The sequence below is a fragment of the Phocoena phocoena genome, chromosome 3, assembly GCF_963924675.1.
Source record: "Phocoena phocoena chromosome 3, mPhoPho1.1, whole genome shotgun sequence".
NCBI classification, from domain to species: Eukaryota; Metazoa; Chordata; class Mammalia; order Artiodactyla; family Phocoenidae; genus Phocoena; species Phocoena phocoena.
In genome coordinates this window covers 65,240,235-65,260,324 of record NC_089221.1, presented here as the reverse complement: position 1 = coordinate 65,260,324, position 20,090 = coordinate 65,240,235, and the positions used below count along the sequence as shown (strand labels likewise).

At 35.6% G+C, this 20,090-nt stretch overlaps 1 protein-coding gene across 22 annotated transcripts in view; it reads left to right on the top strand.

The window, feature by feature from the left end:
- SSBP2 (single stranded DNA binding protein 2) overlaps positions 1-20,090 on the top strand; it is a 300,689-nt gene that overhangs the window by 64,459 nt on the left and 216,140 nt on the right. For all 22 annotated transcript variants that reach the window (XM_065873564.1, XM_065873586.1, XM_065873579.1 and 19 more), the window contains exon 2: positions 10,869-10,941. In XM_065873564.1, coding sequence (XP_065729636.1) covers positions 10,869-10,941 — 73 coding nt within the window. The remainder of the gene's footprint in view (positions 1-10,868; positions 10,942-20,090) is intronic.

Sequence of the window (20,090 nt, the reverse complement as noted above, 5' to 3'; positions counted from 1 at the left end):
AATTTGCAAAACACAGAACAGTAGAGAGAGGGAAGTAAGAAGCCCCATTACCCATTGTAAATTCTTTGAAAAATACTTATTTTAAAAAGAGCGGTTTTAGGTTCATAGCAAAATTGAGCAGAAGGTACAGAGATTTCCCATATTCCCCTTGCCCCCAGTGGCCATGTCATTCACCAACCTGAAAGTTATTTTGATATCCCTGACTTGATACTTGGTATCACTTTTTAAATAATATTTATCTTTACTTAAAGCTACTTTCTAGACAAATTAATCTGGCTACACTGCATGTTGTTAAAAGCTTATTTGGGTTGTTAAAATTACACACTATGGTTAGGGTAAGTCTACTTTTACTTTAGGACTAGTTTAGTCCTACCTCCAAAGTGTGGCCCGTGGGTCTCTACCGAACGCTGTTGGTGTTCATTGTGAGTAGTGTTCTTGAAGTTTGTCCTGTGAGTAGTTAGTGGTTTCCCAGCCCTCTGTGAGCAACAGTTCTTTGCCTGGCTTGGTGGGGTTCCACCCTATGCACGGGCAAAGGGATTCCTATGCAGATTGTTGGAGTTGTTTTGTTGTGTAGCCCCCTCCTGTCTGATACTCTGCCCACAAATTCCAGCTGCCTGAATCCTCCCCAGTTTAATCCCTTGATCTCTTCAACTTGAGACCACTGTGCTGTATTTGGATTTGTTCCCTCCTTGTACTTTGTTCTGGAATGTGCCTTCAGGCAGAAAACTAGGGTTATGATAGGACTCAAATCTTGTATGTTCCTCTTTTCTCAAGTTTTACAGGCCTGCACTGCCTGTTGTCCAGTATCTAAAACCAGTTGTTTCATATATCCAGTTTTCTAGTTGTCTGCAGCAAGAGGGCAAGTTCAGTCCCACTTACTCCTCCATGGCATAAGTGGAAGTCTGGTGTCTGGTGTTAATTTTGATGTTAATACATTGAAATTGAGTATGAGATGACTCCCAAGGTTAGTCAGCAAGTGTTAGGAAGCTACTAGTATTCTGGGTGGATATAAAAGAAAATCTACTCTCTATAAGGATGACACAAACAGAACTATGTATATCAGACAATATATATCAAGATTCCATGGGCAGGTGGGAGCGTGGCTATAATGTATAATCTTCAAGCTGAATTGAAATGGACTAAGTGCTATTATCAAGTATACCCAGTACTGTATTTCCAATGTATATAGCTTAGCTCTAAGAGTGGATGGAGTACTTCCCTGGTGTTGCAGTGGTTAAGAATACGCCTGCCAATGCAGGGGACATGGGTTCGACCCCTGGTCTGGGAAGATCCTACATGCCCTGGAGCAACTAAGTCTGTGCACCACAACTACTAAGTCCGCGTGCCTAGAGCCCGTGCTCTGCAAAGAGAAGCCACCGCAGTGAGAAGCCCGTGCACCACAAGGAGTAGCCCCCGCTCACCGCAACTAGAGAAAGCCCGCGTGCAGCAATGAAGACCCAACGCAGCCAAAATTAAATACATATAAATAAATTAATTTATGAAAAAAGATCAAATGGGAGATTATAGCAAGAACAATTATTTTTAAAAATGGATGGAAAGTTTTACTAAATTTTACAAATAACCATATTTCTATAAACTCTTGATTAGTTTTAAATTAATTCTTATTTTTATATCTTAGCCTTTTTATTTTCTCTATTGATAGTCATTTTAATCATGAATTTGCCTGTCTGCACAAGGCAAGTGTTTTTATTTCTAAGCACATCAAATCATTTATTTCCAAATCCATACTCCCAAGCATTACTTGTCTGTCATTTATGACATCAGTGACACATCGGCAATGTAATATTTTTTATGCCCAGCTATCCATTTAATAATTGTTAAATCTTTCACTCCTTTCCCTGTCAGTCTTAACTGATGCAATTATCTCTGCACCAGAACATTTAATTCTGTTTAGTATCTTCAACATCTTTATGTATATCAGGTATCTATTCTCTAAAACTGACATTGAGAGTATAAAAAATAGACTAAGTGAATTTGAAGCAAAGGCTGGATATTAATATTATTGGGTGGTTGCATAGACACAGTTTTTGACGTGCTAAATCTGTTTTTTAGCTTCACTGTTAATGATGAAGAACTTTAAAAAGACAATGTTAGAAACAGATTTCTAATTTTTCACACCTCCTAAGCACCAGGTTGTAAGCTCTGTTGAAAATTTGATCAGGCTGATCTAGTTTCATTGCTAAACTACTTACAATCCCATGAGCAGTCTCTCGGTGGCTGCCAAATGCTCCTTGCTACTTGTTAGCTAGCTGTGATCCAGCTAACTCTTGGCATTTTATCACTTAGGAGACACATATGGGTACTGATACGTGTCATTAGTCAACAGTGGAATTATACAATGGATCAGGAATAAGAAAGTTCTTTTTTCTAAATCCAACATGACTTTTTAAAAACTTTTTATTTTATATTGGAGTATAGTAGATTAACAATGTTGTGTTAGTTTTAGGTGTACAACAAAGTGACTCAGTTATTCATATACATGTGTCTATTCTTTTTCAAATTCTTTTCCTGATTAGGTTGTTACATAATATTGAGCAGAGTTTCCTGTGCTATACAGTAGGTCCTTGTTGGTTATCCATTTAAAATATAGCAGTGGGTAGGAATCTAGATCCCACATGACTTTTTACTGTGCGTTGGGAGAACTTAATCTGTTCTAAATTCTCTATGTCTGCGGCTTCTCGAGTTAATGACGTTGGGATTTAAGGACAAAAGATGGGGAGTGGATTCTGGATGTAGCATTTTGCAGCACATACTACTCACCAGTGCTAAATGTAACAGCTAGACCATTCTTTATAAAATAGCCCTCTTCTAGCCCTCTCCAGTCTTTTTATTGTTTATTCCCTAACCTTGATTTATTTCCTTTAAGGATATAGGCGAGAGAGAGGTTATTGTCTTTTGAGGATTTGTTTTATTAAAAATAACAAAACATATCTACCACCCACAACTAAATGGATTAATTTATTTCTTTAAAAAATTACCCTTTGTATATAGAGATAGGAATCAGTGTGAAGGAACTGTTTTAGTAACATTCATGCTGTTAAACGATAGTATTTTATTGAGAGGCTGAAGCTTAAGGATAATACGAGGAGGTCAATGCTAAAGTAGGTACCTAAGGAGATTCCTTACGCTTCCCCTTTGAATGCCTTGACTAGAGGAAACCAAAGGATTCTGTAAGTGCCTTATGCCTGGCTTAAGAGAGTCATTCCTTCATTAAAAAATATTTATTGGGTACTCGCTAGTTTAGGTGCTGGAGATACAGAGATAAACAAGACAAAATGTGTTATAGTAGTTTAATTTCAATAGAAATTAGGAACAGCTGTTTTTTGAAGTTAATTCTCCTACTGTGTCTTCCCTCTACCTTTGCACATATAGTGAATCAACCAAAAGAATTTTAAAACTACAGGTGGGGATTTGTTAATTTGAAGGCTTTATGTTTGAATCTTTTTTTTTTTTCCTTTTTCCTTGCTAAATGTAAGAAGATGGCGAAATCTGTTTTCATCACCGAAGTTTGGGATGGATGTATGTTTTCTCATAATAAATGGCTACTTTCTCTTGCTTTTCAGTTTCAACACTGTATCTTTTTGGAATATTAAAAGAATGGCATGCCAAAGACAGGTTATTTAATAGGTAAATGTGTGAAAAGTAGATATAGGATATCATGGCCAGGCTGACAGACATAGCTGTTTATTGGTAGTTGGACTTTTCATTGTATGACTACTTACCTAATGATGTTTATACATAGTTCATAACTCTGCCTCATAGGAATATATTGTGAGGCATGATTAAATGTTATCCACAAGTGGCACACATTCCTGAAAATTTTTATGAAAATTAAATTGTGTTATTATAACTAGCATATATAATATAAAGAAAAGTTTTGATGAATCCTGTTCACAAGATTTAAAAAATTCTTTCTATGATTTAAACAGTCATATCCATTTTAACTGTTCTATAAATTCAGATTAAACACATTAGGTCATTTTTATTGACTGACTTTTGTGAAATAATGATTTGTTTTATATAGATGTATTATACACACATGCATAGATATTGACATATGTACATATATGTGTATGTAGAGAGAGAGAGTTAGGAATTAGCTCTGAACTATAGGTAGTATTCACCTTTTATTTATGTGTAGCTTGGAGAACTATTTTGCAAATTAACAATACTGTCTTTAAAACCTTTTTTTTTTTTTTTTTTTGTGTTACGCGGGCCTCTCAATGTTGTGGCCTCTCCCATTGCGGAGCACAGGCTCCGGACGCGCAGGCTCAGCGGCCATGGCTCACGGGCCTAGCCGCTCTGCGGCATGTGGGATCTTCCCGGACCGGGGCACGAACCCGTGTCCCCTGCATCGGCAGGCGGACTCTCAACCACTGCGCCACCAGGGAAGCCCTAAAACCTTTTTTATATGTTATCCATAGTTCCTTATTTTCTACCGTTTCCTTCAGAGCAAGAGATTTAATCTCAAATGAGATAGCTAGATTATAGAGTGAAGTAAATTCTTTACCCCTTTTCCAGACTGTGAAGTCCTTATTTACAAGTGTAGTTGAGAATTTGCTGCAATTAGACTCCAAATGACATTATGTGTTGTAGATGTGCTGTTAAATACTTAACTGTCTTAGTACTGTTAGATGATACCTCTTGGCAAGCATGTAACAGATGTTGTTCACGTGAATGGTAAAAATTTTTTTCTTTGTTAGATTTTGTAATTTTCACAAGGTAAATTTGAAATAATTTTATTTGGTGGTACAGTTATGACATTTTCTCACATTTTAAAGTTCAAGAATTAAGCAGAGGGAAGTCTCTTAGGTGCTTGTTGAATGAATATATCTAAATTCTGAGTTATATTTTCAAACATGAAATTAATGCAAAATATTTTACTATAAATCCAGCCATTTTTCTTTTTATTTATATTTTGATTGTTCTACATGTTCTTTGGTTAAAAATTTTTGTGCATTAAGCTTTTCTACATTTAAGATGATTTCTTTAGGCTAGACTCCCAGTAATGGAATTATTGGGTCAAAGTGTGTGAACTTTTCTTAGCAAGCTTTTGACGTATACTTATTGCCAAATTGGTTTTGAAAAGAGCTATACTAGTTTATTGCCATCAGCAGTATTTGAATATACATTTTCTTACATATTATGTATTTAAGTGAGAATTTAAATCCCATTGTTGCTTTAATGTATATTTGTTTGATTCCCAATGACGTTTAATGTTTTCCACATTTTAAAATTATCTGTGATGTTTGTTATTGCTTCTGCCCATTTATCTATAAGGTTTAGTTAGCATTTTTACTTTCATATTAGTTATTTCTATCTTTAAAGTTTAATCAAAAGTATCTGAATGTGTCCCCCCTTCCCTGTTCTCCCCCATCCCCAAAAAACCTAACCAAAATTAAGTCAGACAACAAACTGGGAAAAAGTGTTTAATATTTTTATCTAGCCAGATATCTTAGATTTTTGTATAGTATGAGTGGCACAAAATTTAATCTTTTACTGGAGACACAAAGCTACCATTATGATTGTTAATTAGAGGACAGTGCTTTAACAAGAGTTGTCCTCAGGCCTTCCGAAGGAGGCATGGGGATGTTAGCTCTTACTCTGATTAGACCATACTGGTTTTATGCTTTATTTAGTTTTTCTGCTACATCCATACTAGTTGGACTTCATCTGTTGCTTCTTACTATTATTAATATTTCTGCCAGTAGCTATAACTCATATTTCCTTCTACTCTATTTCTCAATGCAGTATGTATATTTCTGTGTATATATGCTCACACTTTTAACAATGAACTATGAACATTTCTTCATTAAACATCTTCAAAAATATTTTTTCCCATCACCTGCATGTAAACTATTCCCCTTTTATCAGATATTTAGGTTGCCAGTTTTTCACTGCTATAATTTTGCCACGAGCTTCATTATAAATTGTTTGGATTTCTGATTAATTCTTTAAAATAGTATTTTAGAATAGAAATTACTGGGTCAAAGGTCATAAAGTTTTATTATTTTTTTCCTATTTACTTGTTTATTTCTTTTAAAATAGGTAATAGAAGAAGTATGGGGAAATAATCAAACAGAAGAAAGTTTATGCAGTAAAAAAGTCTGCCTCTTAAAAAAAAAAAAGAAAAAGTCTGCCTCTTATCCTAGGCTCCCACTCCCTAGGAAAAAAACCCCTTCAATAAAAGATACTGTTTGGATACATATGTTTCCACCAGAGGGGGGAAGCCTGGGGAGTGGCGCTTGTTGCTGCTGTGCCTGTATGTATATGAATTACCTCTGGAAGAATATATGTGTCATGTACATGGGAGCGTACTGTACAAGCTATTCTACACTTGTGTTTTTTACTCATTCACTTACCTTTTCACCTCACCATGTTATTTTCTTGAAAAGCTGTACCATTTACACGTCCATATATTATCCTTTAGGCACCAAATGCTTTAATGTTTTTAGAGTCTTTAGTACATTTTTTGGTGAAATTTAAAAATATTGTTTATGGCTGGGAGGTTGAATATTTTTCCTTAGGATTATTTACTGGCCATAGGTAGCCATTCTTCTTATTTGACCTCTAATGTCCCTCCTTGCTCATTATTTAAAACTTAAGGTCTTCTTATTCTGGCAGGACATTATATGAGCTGTTTGTATATTAAGCATATTAGCCTTTTGTTGTCCTATTGATCGTGTATCCTATTTTCTCAGTTCATTATTGCTTTTTAATTTTATTTGGGGTTTTTCGGTGGGGGGTAGTCAGAGGTTTAACATCTTTGTGTTCTTTTCATTTTTATATATCTTTAATTCCCTTCTAATTATATATTTTATAATTAACAAAAAAATCCACTTTTGTTAGAATCATGTGCAAAATAAAGTGCGTGGGATTTCCCCCTTTCCTTCTGTAAATAGGTTAAAAAGTTAAACTGTAGACTGGTCAACATCCAAATTTATTAGAGATTTTGAATCCATGAAGTCTAGTTGAAATATCGATCGATTTGATCCTATCAGAATTGGAGATTGATAGAATTTGAATTGTGAAGTTTTATCAGTGGTGGTTGACTTTTCCGTTCTGCCTTCGATGGCACCCATGAGTGTATATGTGTGTAACTGAGGGACAGTGAGTTGAGTGTGCATCACATGTGTAGGTGATATGTAATTACTGTGTTGAGGGCAGTGGCAGGTGGGATCAGACTTTGGCTATTCTCAGTTCTCTTCCCATTTTAACCTCTACCTTTGCTCTTACTTTTAAAGCTTAAGAGCCTGCAGTAACCAGGGAGTACAGAAGGTCTTGAGCTGTTTCAGATACATTTTGCATTCTGGCTTTGCATTCCTCTCTAGAATTCCTGGTCATGATTTTGTTAACTCATTCGTTGGTATCTATTTGAAATTTAGAATGAAATGAAGATAATTTAAAGGCATATATGATCCATGAATCACTGATATGCTTTTTCATTAATCAATGTTTAAAAAAATAGTCTGTCTACTTTCTGCAAACAAACTCTTACTGCATGATTATTAATTTTTTTCTGTGTAATTGGATCACATTATAAGCCACTAGATTAAATAGGCACTCTGTACTTTATCAAAAGTAGTTAAATTTCTTAAAGATCCTAAAAAGGAAAATGAAAATGTTAATATGAGAGTGTACACATTTTAAATATTTGTATATTCAATATTTATTTTAAAATTTTCACTGTCCAGTAGAAATTGAATCCGAATAAAATGTTTGATGATGATCTGTCACTAAGTAAGGGACCATGCTATGATTCATCTGCACGGATGGACAAGTGTCAGTCCTCACTCCCCTGGAATCATTTGTATTCATACACAGATAATTTATTGCAGGGCTCTTCCCCCAGAACCTTCTGGAGGCTCTTATTTCTGGTGGCCCTAATGCCTCTATTGTAGGCAGCTAATGGGAAATACACAGTATCTGTACCTGAAGGTTGAACAAATACTCCTATTGCTGTGGCTCCTACTGGTTCTTCAGGAGCAGGAGGGAGGTTAGAAAGGAATGGCAAATGTGAGAGAGGCTGTGGTGTTGGAATCCAGTATGTGACTTGGTAATATAATGTGTAACAGAATTAGCTGAAACTGTTGCAGTCATTGTTACTATTTACTGTGCTCTCTGATCCTTTCAACAATACTACAAGGAAAGTATCCTTCCCATTTTACAAATGAGGAAACTGAGACTCAGAAATTATGTTTCATTGAAAGTGAGCACAGGTACTGTAAATAGAGGGAGAAGGTGAATTTAACTCTGGATATGGTCAAGTTAAGAGAGAGCTATCTTGCTAGAAATTTCAAACAGTAAATTGGAGAAGCAGGTTTGGAGCTTGGTAGAGAGGATAGGGCTAAAGACATAGGTTTGGAAAATCCTATGCACAGAGGTAGTAGTTAAAATGCTGGAGATTTGCTAGTGATGTATTCTGGAGTCATCAAGACAGTAGAGTTGATTAACTGTTCACTGATATGATGCTCCCTGCCACTCTCTCTGGAGTAGGTCCTGACTGCCTGGGAAGCATTCATTTTGTTCAAGGGAGTTACAGAACATGGATATATGAGGCGGTGTTATAGATAGATAATCTCAGCCCTGTCCTATTTTATCATCCTGTTGATAACAATACGATGTCCTGCTACAGCTCAGATTCTAAGGGTAGGAGGACAAGCACACCCCTAGGAAGATGCTTCAAAATCTTTAGTTCTGCGGTTTGAAACCCCTTCCCCCCATTGATTTTGTGCCTCCGCCAATATGTCTTTGAGAATCACTGTCCTGAACCCATTGAGAGAGAGGAGATTGTTGCTTTAAATTCTACTTGTAAAGAGATATACTTTTTGCTACCTAATTAATTGGGGGAAAACAGAAGAAATATATTATCTCCTTTAATATTACAAAGAAGAGATTACAAGGAAGTGGCTTGCTTAACTTTAAGGAATGGTGTTTATTGCAAGGACACAGCAACAGTTGTGCTCTGGCCTTGACTGTTCTGGGGTCTGTTCTGTTATTGCACCCCCCCACCCCTACCCCAGACCCACCACGGTGCCTCTGCTTCACTCAGTGCCTCTCACTTCCAACTTCTCCAGGCTTGGTGGAACATCCTTACTGCTGAGCCTTTGACTTAGGCCTGGCTTTCTTGTCCAGACTGCACCACTGGTTTGGCTCTAGGTCCAAGATTTTACAACCCACAAGGAATAACCCGAGGCTCTAGGGCCGTACGCAGTAGGGCCACACTGCCACTGGCAGGCAATTTTGAGGCTTCAGTCTCTCCAGGAGAAATTCACAAATTTTTTTATTTTTTAAAGGTGAAATCTGCCATCATGGTCGGGAATCACGTGATGGGTTTGGAAGTAGTTAGTGAGAGACAAGAGTATGTGGGATATGTGTGTTTGAAGAATGTGTGATAAGAATCACCAGTTGGGTTTGTTTGTTTGAAACTACAGGAACATTTCAATTCCAATATCCCATATGACATACTTTGGGGTATGAACCTTCCTCAGGGAGCATCACACAGGGATGTGACATACTACGTGTGTTAGAGTAGAGAAAGAGTTGAGAAGCACTGATCCAGGAAGTGGCATTCAACTTGAAGAGAATGGGAGATGTTTCTAAATTATATTCGTATACTCACTGTCAACAACATATTTTCATCTATGAGTAACTTTAACAGATGTCTGCTCATGGTGCTTAGTAACTACAGAATAATTCTCATCTTAAGAGTTTGGCAGTTTGGGAATGGAGAAAGAATTAAATGGACAGAGCAAGTGATTATATACAGGCTTTCCCTTTTCATGACAAATACATGTTATGTTTTCGGGAAAATATTCAGTTTTGCAAATGCCATCAGTCTTTAACAATCATAAATTCACTTGGCAAGAGAAATGGAGTAGCTCTACAGAACTGTGGTTATTGTTACATTGTTTTATTTACTGTAAACCTGGCTCAATATTGGTAAATACAGTGTAGCAGAAACTGAACTGTTGTGAGCTATCTGGGCATCAGTCCAAGATATCATTAAAAATACTGTCTCAGACTAATTTGGGTTTATGAATAATATTTTGTTAACAGCTTAACTAAAATTGAGCCACATGGTATAGCTTAAAATTCTGAATCCACAAGATAATGAGAGTAGTATAAATGTATAGTGCATACTTAATATTCTGTATTTGAGTGATAAATTTATATTTACTTCTGTGTTAACCTTTAAACTATAAGAACCCAAATGCTTAATATAATCTGGTATCTTTAAAGTTTACTTAATGCTGTGATTTGCTGTTCATTTGAATTTCTTTTAAACTAAAATATTATTGGTTTAACAATCTAAACTAAAGAATAAGGAGAGAGTGCCTGAACAAATACATTAAAATTGGACATTCAACACCCATTTTGGCATACGGATATGTAAACAGCTGGAGTTTATGTTAACATTCACCAGAAAGTTGGAAGGATATAGTGTTGTTGTAAAGGTCCAATAACTTAATTCATTTGTTTTACTAATAATTAGACCTTCAGGTAGGTTATGGGAATTATTAATATTTGGTTTTAAGTTAGTAATTCATATTAGGTATAACAAAGGGAATTGAGGGCTTGATAAGTTAGATGATCCAAGACAAAAATCCATATTTAGGTGTTTCTTGCCAAGAGAAGATATTATGTGTCTTATTCTTTTGCGTCCTATTTTAATTAAAGTTCTTTCTGAACATATGTGTATAAACTCCTTGAAAAGATGTTGGAAGAGTTGATTTTCTGTCACTGTTATTGTGAAAAATATTTCTGTAATGAAAAGGTGTGTGCATTATTTAAAGAATGAATTTTAAATATACCTCTTCTCAATAAATATTTTATTCATTTTACAGGTTAGCACTCTACGTATATGAATATCTGCTCCATGTAGGAGCTCAGAAATCGGCCCAGACATTTTTATCAGAGGTATGTTTTGTATATTTTCTGCATTGTATTTCGATATCCTATGTAAGTGAATGAAAAATATACTGTAACAATTATATGAAAAAAATACCATTATGTATTATATAATGAATGCTCAGTTATCAGAATGCATAATATACTCTTTGTAGATTGTTTGTAAGCATTTTTAGTATCCCAAAATTCCATGTCCATGCAAATAACCTTCTACTCAACTTTATAGCCATTTTTTCCCTGTAGAAATAGAACCATTAAACACCATCATATCTCTAGTTTTAGCAATATCTTATTTTGGCATTATTCACAATTTTGGAAAATATGGTTTTTGTTTTTATTTTGTGTGGATAATAGTGGATTGACGACTGAAACTTCCATTAGAAAACATTTTGATAATCTTGCTTCAAGTTCTTCTTGTTTCTCTTTCTATTTTTCTCCGTCACAATATTTTAAACTTTGAACTCTCATACAATGTTACTTTCTCCTTCTGTAATTTATCTAATGATGAGGATGAGGAGGATTTTATTGAGTTATATATATGCCAGGCATATTATCTATAATTATAATAAATATTATATTATTTATAGTTCTTATAAGGAATTTGTAAGGCATATGGTATTATTCCTGATTTACTGATAAGAACTACAGGGCTCAGGGAGTTTATATTACTATCTTATGATCACATAGCTTAGTAAGTTATGGAACTAGAATTCAAACCTTAGGTTAATTTCAAAGCCCCTGGTTTCCCCTCTATATCTGTGCTGTCCAGTATGGTAGCCGCTGGCCAGATATGACTTTTTGAGCACTTGAAATATGACTAATGCAGTTGAGAAGTGCTGTAAGTATGAAGGTACACACTGGATTTTGAACACTTGGTGTGAACAAAAGAATATAAAGTATCAATAATTTAAAATTTTTGATCACATTGAAATGATATTTTGGATATATTAGACAAAATAAAATTACTAACATTATTTTTCTTTTTTCTTTTTTAATGTAACTACTAGAAAATTTTAAATTACATCTGTGGCTCTCATTTGTGGCATATGTTTATGTTTCTGTGGGACAGTGCTGATCAAAATTACATTGTCTCTAGTGATCTCACTAGTTTGCCCCTTCCAGATCAGGGATATGATGGACAGCCCCTTGACCAAAGTGCCCTGCCTGAGGTACAGCCTTCTTGAGATTCACTATCCTCCAACAAGCACACAAGTAAACAAACACATGTAGCCCCCCAATCTTTTATCTAATTAATTAATATATGTGAACTGTTAGGGCCTGTTTGCAAGTAAGAAAATTGAGAGGTATGCTCAGAACTTAAGAAGTCAGTTGTTTTACTACAGAAGTAATATATGCAATGAATAAGAATGTGATTTCAAAGTTTATTTAAATCAAAACAGAAGTTTAACATATCCATATCTCATTAAATAATTAATTAGAAGACTTTGGTCTATAACCTTCTGAGTCACATTCACTGTTTGATATTATAAAGTTACTGAGATTGCAAAGAGGATGCTTTTAATAATTATATTCTTAATCACTGCCAACTTATATTTAAAAGAAATTCAATCTGCCTATGGAGATTTTCAAGTTTTATTTTAATGCATTTGAAAACTTGATAAAAGAATTTACTGGTCACTTTCCTTAAATCAAGGACCATTTTGGATTGGCTCAATTTTCTGAGTCCTCAGGGGTTCCCAAGAATATTTTTTCTTAGCAACACTAATAATCACTTCATCAAAAAAGAAAAAAGTTGCTAACTTATTTAAGGAAGTTCAGGTACTAGGGCTCAAATAAGTTATGTGGATTGAACAGATAACTAGATACTGTACTGATATGCTTCTGACTCAATGGACAATGGATATACAGCTTTTCTAGAGCTACTTGGTAAAAATAAAATTATAATTCCAGAAGAGATTTACACGTTTTTAAACAAGTATTTACCATGATTTTATTTTCTCCGGCTGCATTTGGAATACAAAACTGAGGATATCTCTGAATTATTAATCTGGTTCAATTTCACAAGAGGAATCAGTTAAGCTGATATTAAGCTATTGTCACCAGGAAGACACAATATTACTGGGCTTTGGAGATGGGTGTATGTGATTCCCAGAATAGTTACATGGAAATCGTTGAACATAAAGCAATCGTATATATTTTTGTGGGTACATACTTATGAATGTGAAGTATAGTGAAGGTCTGAAAGAATATACATTCCAGACTAGTTGTTGGTGGGAGTGGGGATGTTAAAGGAAACAAAGGGGAATTTTATCCTTACTCGTAGGATTTTTTAAAACAAGAAATATATATGTATATATATTTGTATAGTTATTTAAAAATAAAAATAATAGGAGATAAAATACGAAATTACCTTGATTTTAAAATGGAAGTCTGGAGGTAGATTTGTAATAGGCCATTGCTGAGTATACCCTAGAGTTCTAGATACAGTCGTCCCTCTGTATCCACTGGATATTGGTTCTAGGACCTCCCCACCCCTACCCCACTGCCGTGGATGCCAGAATCCACAGAGATCAGGTCCCTTATGTAAAATAGCACAGTGTTTGCACATTGCCTACACTTATCTTCCCATGTATTTTAAATCGTCTCTAGGTTACTTCTAATACTTAACAGTGCAAATGCTGTGTAATAGATGTAAGTACCATGTAAATGATAAGTAAACAGTTGCCCATAGGAAGCAATTTCAAGTTTGGCTTTTTGCAACTTCCTGGAACTTTTTTTTCCAAGTATTTTCTCTCCGTGGTTGGTTGAATCTGTGGATGTGGAACCTACAGATAGAGAGGGTTGACTGTAATTCAATTGGTTAAATTTCAATAGCTTGCTATATTGTCCTCCCTCATATTTTAAGTTTCCATAATACCAGCTGCTTGTGTTTGCCTATACATACCAGAAGCCCTCTCTCATCTGGGCATTACTCGGTGCTGTTCACTGCCTAAAACCTCCTCCCCTTCTCTCCTTGACTAGCTTAGAAGTAGCTTTTTCTAGGAAAACTTTCTCAGGGCTCCACCTCTCCATACTGATAGTACATTCTCACCTGAAAGCCTTTGCATATTCTGCCAAGAAGCTTGGACTTATCTTCTCGGCAAAAGAGAACTTTTATTCTTTTAAGTAAAAGAATAGCATCGTTAGATTTGTACTGCAGTGTCTATGTGAATGGCAGTACCCATCCTCTTTAACTATGGACAACAAAGAAAGGAGAATGTAATCTTTTAGAGCTCTGTACCCTATTTAGCATTGCTTTCTCTCTTCCTTTCTTGGATCATCTGGAAAATTTAAGGCTGCTCATTGTAGAATGACTTCTTAAGTCATTTGAGTAGTGAAGGACCATCTTATCTAAATTCTTACTCTATACCCAGATTTTTACCTGATTCAGAACTGTTATACAAGGGACTTAAAAATCAGGGGGACCTATTTATTTGTTTTGGGTATTTGTGATAAAAAGGAAATGACTGATGTGGCACCAATTACTCAAGTATTCGATGTTCTCACCCTGGTTCAAGGCAAAGTAGAATGCTTCTTCCAATTTCGGCATTCTCCCTCAGGGTGAATGAGGGTATGAACGACTATGATGTTAATGAGCCCTTGTGAGCCAGGATTTACTGTGCTGGGCCACCTCTTTCATTTATACGGGTTTGCTTTCTGGATGAAGTTGTGAGAAGGTCAAGTTGGAACTCCAGGCATCATCTGAACAAGTAAGATGTGTATCTCAGCAGCCTAATCTCTCAGTTGGGCTTAGCCTTTCTTATAGTGCCCTTGGCCTAGCCTGTCAGAAATTGGACTGCTTCTGATAGCTTTTGTTATCAGTCTGAATAGTAGGGCACTATTAGCCCAACTATTTTTTTTTCTTAGTTAAAAGAGATAACATTGGGATAACAGTAGAAATTAAAACATTTCTCTAGCCAGGCTGTGTTAAAGCTCATTGTTATCTCTGATTCATCATAGATCCTAAACCACTACCTGAATCCTAAATGTAGTTTGTATGACTTTTCATTTTCTTACCACCAAGAGGACAAAATGGAATATTCTTTAGAAATATTCTCAATACAGAGCCCCTCCTCTGCTTTATATTTCTTTATCCTTCAGTATTCAATAATTATAAACAGAATGCTAAGAAATCTTCTTTACAATGCTATATCAATTTTTGTTATTTTGGGTTCTTTAAAAATGATTCTTTTCCTGCGTTATATGATTTCATTATGCAAAGATAATTCCTGCTTGTTCCTGAAATTTTGTATGGTATTCATGCCTCAGAATGAGGCTTGGTGTCTGTAGCAAATAAAATTAAGAATTAGAGTGTTGTTGCAGAGATCTAGGTTTTTTATCTCTTCTTAAAAATTTTACATCGTTTATACTGTATTACTAGCCCTTATTTGCCATAAATTAGCCAGTAAGTTAGCCAGAAATAGAAGCTTAAAAATATCTCATGGATTGTTTCTTCAGATTTTATTAGGAATGCTAAATTATTGAACTCCATAGACTCCAAAATTCTGTTTATTTTTCCACCTATATGAAGAGAGAGAATAATAATAATAATTTCCTTACCTTACCTGTTTCTTGAACTTTAATTTGGAGGCAACATAGTGTAGTGGGTAAGAGCAATCACTTTAGGGCCACACTGCTGGATTTGAATTGCGTTCTACATTATATTTACTTATTCAGTTTTCTTAATTATAAAAAGAAGATAATAATTCTTTAAAGTGGTGCTGAGGTTTAAATGAGTTAGTACATGTAAAGTGATTTGAAGGGCCTGGCATGTGGTAAGTGCTGAAAGGTGTTATTTTAATACTTGACTGATTCTTTTCTTTTTTTTTTATTTGCTGTGGGATCTTAGTTCCCTGACCAGGGATTGGACCTGGGCCCTGGCAGTGAAAGCCCTGAGTCCTAACCACTGGACTGCCAAGGAATTCCCCTCTTTTCTATCTTGTGTAGTTTACTTCTTTAGAGTACAAGTATAAATACATATCCTACGTGCACGTGTGTGCTCCAAGTATCTGTCACCTGGATGACCCACAATCCTCCTACCTCCTGGGGTTACCTTTTCTAGCAAGATGGCTCCAGTTCTAATCCCTAATATAATTGGTTGTCTCAAGTCCTCTCCAACATCTCTGGGGCTTACTAGGGGGAGGGAGGACAGTATGGTTCTCTTGCTGTGATTTCTTGCTCTCACTAAGTATTACAGCCCTGCTGCTTCTCCTCCTTATGGCTGATACCTTTTCTTTGCCTTAACTTTCCTGTTTCCTTCATATGCATCAAGGAGTTTTCCCAATAAAGAGTATTCCTTTTTAAGAGGACTTCTACCTTCCTTCTAAAGCAAAGCAGGACTATTCAATAAAACTTCCCATGATTTTGGAAATGATCTCTAATCTCTGCTGTATAGTAAGTTCTCCACTAGTCACATGTGACTACTGAGCCCTTGAAAAGTGGCTAGAGCAACTGAGGAATATTCAATTAATTTTAAATGTAAAGAGCCACATGTGGTTAATGAGTACCACGTTGAACAGCACAGTTTTGGATTATATCTGCTTCAAAGTACAGTCAGATTTTTCTTCCTGTTATACATCTGTCAGCTTTAATTTTTTAAATTAGAATGTAAAAATTTTTACTTTTTTTACATTTAGTTTAGTTGTATGGATGCACCAATACTTCTATACATGGAAGGTTTTAGAAAATTAGTAGGAAAGGTGGATTATATCTAAATTAGAAGTCTCAGGATTTTGTCTAGCAACAAATGTGTACATAGGTATGCATTCTTTTCTTAACAGAGGAACTAGCTTTATCCATTCAGGGTATTAATTTTTTTAATATTGGTTTTCAAAAAGTATGAAAGGATTTAGGAATACTCTGTAAAGTTTGTATCCCATGAGCTTCACATGAACTGCTGTGCTGTTGGAGATGCTCTTGACCGTCTAAAGTGGTCCTACATTGACGAGGCTGGAACCCCCCAAAAAAGGTGCTGTCGACATCCAGAATTGCCCCACCTCGGCTTTGTTGCTCCTGCTGCAACCAGCGACTACACTTTTGGAGCCAGGGGCAGGAAGCTTCTCTTCTTCCTCCTGCCTTTTGATCTCCTACTAGTGTCCCTTGATAGCAGAACTTAACGGGAAACTGGCTGGCAAGGAGCCTAGGAAATGTAATTTTCAGAATCCAAGCACCAAGTGTAGAATGGAGTATAGGAAGGGTGGGTTTCGGGCTGAGAGATAATAGGTAACTGACCAGTATACCTTGCTGGAAGCAAATGATGATGAGATGATAAGTAAATGTGTGTGTGTGTGTCTGTGTGTGTGTGTGTTTGTATGTGTGTGTATCACAAATGTTTTTTTATTATACACTCTGTTCTGTGCTTTGATTTTTGTTTTACTTGTTTGACTTCAGTTGTTTTATATTGGTTCATTAAATTTATAATTCTCGATTTGTGGTTGTAGGGTATTTCATTCTATGAAATGTGCCATAATATATTTCACCAGCCCCCTACTGATGGACATTTAGATTGTTTCCAGTCTTTTGCAATTACAAATGATACTTCAATGAAAATTGTTTCATTTATAATTTTTCACATGTGACCACATTTATAGAATAAATTCCTAGAAGAAGAATTGCTATCAGAGAGTGATAGTTTGTAATTTATAATTTTCAGTTATAAACCATATGGCATGTCTTACTCTTGCCAATACACCTTTCATTCATGATTCAATGTTTGGCTGTGCATTTACATAGAAATGCTGAAAACACTAGATCATATGATAGAGACACTGCATAATCGCAGACAAGGCCCTCAGATGCAGAGTATGGCAGTGGGAATTGGCCTTGGGATTTACAAGGTTACAGGAAAATACGGCCTTTAGCTGGACTAATGTCAGAAGGAAGGGAGGTGGATGATTAAACAGCAAAAAACCTAAGGACTAGGGACTACACATTGGGCCTGGAATAATGCAAGAAGGAAAAATAGAATAAAGAGAGAGAGATTGTTTGCATAGATGCCGCTTAAACACCTAAACAAGCCTGAAGCCCATGAAACTCAGTACAACAGAAAATGCCTCTTCATAAATAGTAGAAGAATTGTTTCTAAAATGACTGTTGACATTTAGAAGTATTTTCTGGCTATTCCTCAACCCCATCCATCATTAATACACGTTTGCTAAAAAAATTAAACTACATATTTGGATGCGAATATGATTTTAAAATGAAAGTCTTCCTTTAGCTTTTTCCAGAGATAATAGTTGTAAGTTTGGTGTCATTTTTAATATGCATACACCCAAATGCACACGTACATATTCACACATTTTTTTTAAACAGGAAAGGTTTTATACTATTATGTATTTGTTCTCCAACCTTGTGTAATCTCCAGCTTGAAAAACCAGTATAGCATGGCTCTTTTTCCATGTAGATATATCTTATTCATTTTAATGATTACACACTGTTCTGTAGTATTTAAGCATGAAAATTTATTTTACATTCACTATTGGTGAATGTTTTTCAGGTTGTTTCTAATTTTCATTGTTTCTAAAAACGCTGCAGTAAATGTGCCAAAGTTTTCTATAGATCAAGTTCTGTTTTCTTGAGCATCATCTCATGCTTTCTCTAAACAAGTAATATCTAGAGTAGTAACTAGTTTGGAAGCAAAAAATACCATTCACTATGGAAACATATTCCTATGTATAACCATCTCTTCTTTGCAAATACCTAAAATGTTAGTTGTTCATTGAATAACTGTGAGTTTTGTGTTAACTTCAGTATGATGGACCAAAGTTTTAGCTGTTTCTGCCACAGACTTGCAATTTAAGTGAGAAAGATGAACTTTACTTATGATATAGTAAAGGATGTTTGAGGTTGAAAAAGATGATGTATGTGAAACATTTTGAATTTCTCTTAGGAATAATAAGATGTAATACTGTTTAAAATACAGATTCATTACCTTCAGACTTCCTCTTGTGAAAGACCATATCAAATATAAATCTTATAGTTATTTTCCTAGAGTACCTTATCTCCTGAAATAGCTGATGATTGGTTGTGGAAGTTGTGAAGGTACAGGAAGGAGACTGCTTAGTAGCTGATGTGGTGCAGTGGGACTCATTTAGACTGTGAGTCTAATCCAACCTCCAGCACAGTCTGGCACTGAGAGCTAGTCATGCTATTTTGACTCTTCATAAGTCATCTCACATTCTCCTTTTAATTATTTCACAGTTGTATTATGTAAAGTCAAGATGAACTGAGATGAAACATAAGGACACTACTTTAAAAAACTTACTGTTTATATGCTTAGGATGATTCCAGGGGTTAGGAATATTAGTGTGTATGGGGCACATCTGTGAGGTCCATTATTGTGCCCTTTCAAGAAGACTAGTGAAAAAATGGTAAGAGAAAGGATTGAGAGAAAGATGAGACACAGGTTTCTGACTAAATTATAACTTTAGCAGGACATCAGAGTTTTATTTCTCATAAGATTCATTAAGTACCATTCCTTATTTTTTCATGAACCAAAAAGATAGAATATTGATCAACTGAAATTATCAGATAAAAGGTAGTATAGATTAAAAAATTTTTTTTGAGTGTTACTGCTTAGGAGAATTCAAGCTAGGATCTGGCTTACATTTATATAACATGTTCTGGTTCGTAGATCAGGCTTACATTTATATAACATGTTCTGGTTCATAGATCACATTTAGACTTTATAAATTCAAGTTCATTAATTGCTAGAGTTCACCTTTTAGCGGTTTTTTTTTTTTTTTTTTTGCGGTACGCGGGCCTCTCACTGTTGTGGCCTCTCTCATCGCGGAGCACAGGCTCTGGACGCGCAGGCTCAGTGGCCATGGCTCACGGGCCCAGCCGCTCCGCGGCATGTGGGATCTTCCCGGACTGGGGCACGAACCCGTGTCGCCTGCATCGGCAGGCGGACTCTCAACCACTGCGCCACCAGGGAAGCCCCCTTTTAAAAACTGGTTATCACATATATAATTTTCAAATCTTTAGAAAGTTCGTTTGTTTTTTGAGAGCAAATTACTTGTCTTTGTCAAGGTTCCCAGTGGTTTATATTTTGTGTACATATGAACTCTAAACATGTGATCAGTTTCAGTTATTTTAATTGCACTTAAGTTTTGCATCTCTTCCTTAGAAAGGTTTTGATTTTTTTTCTATTTTTACAT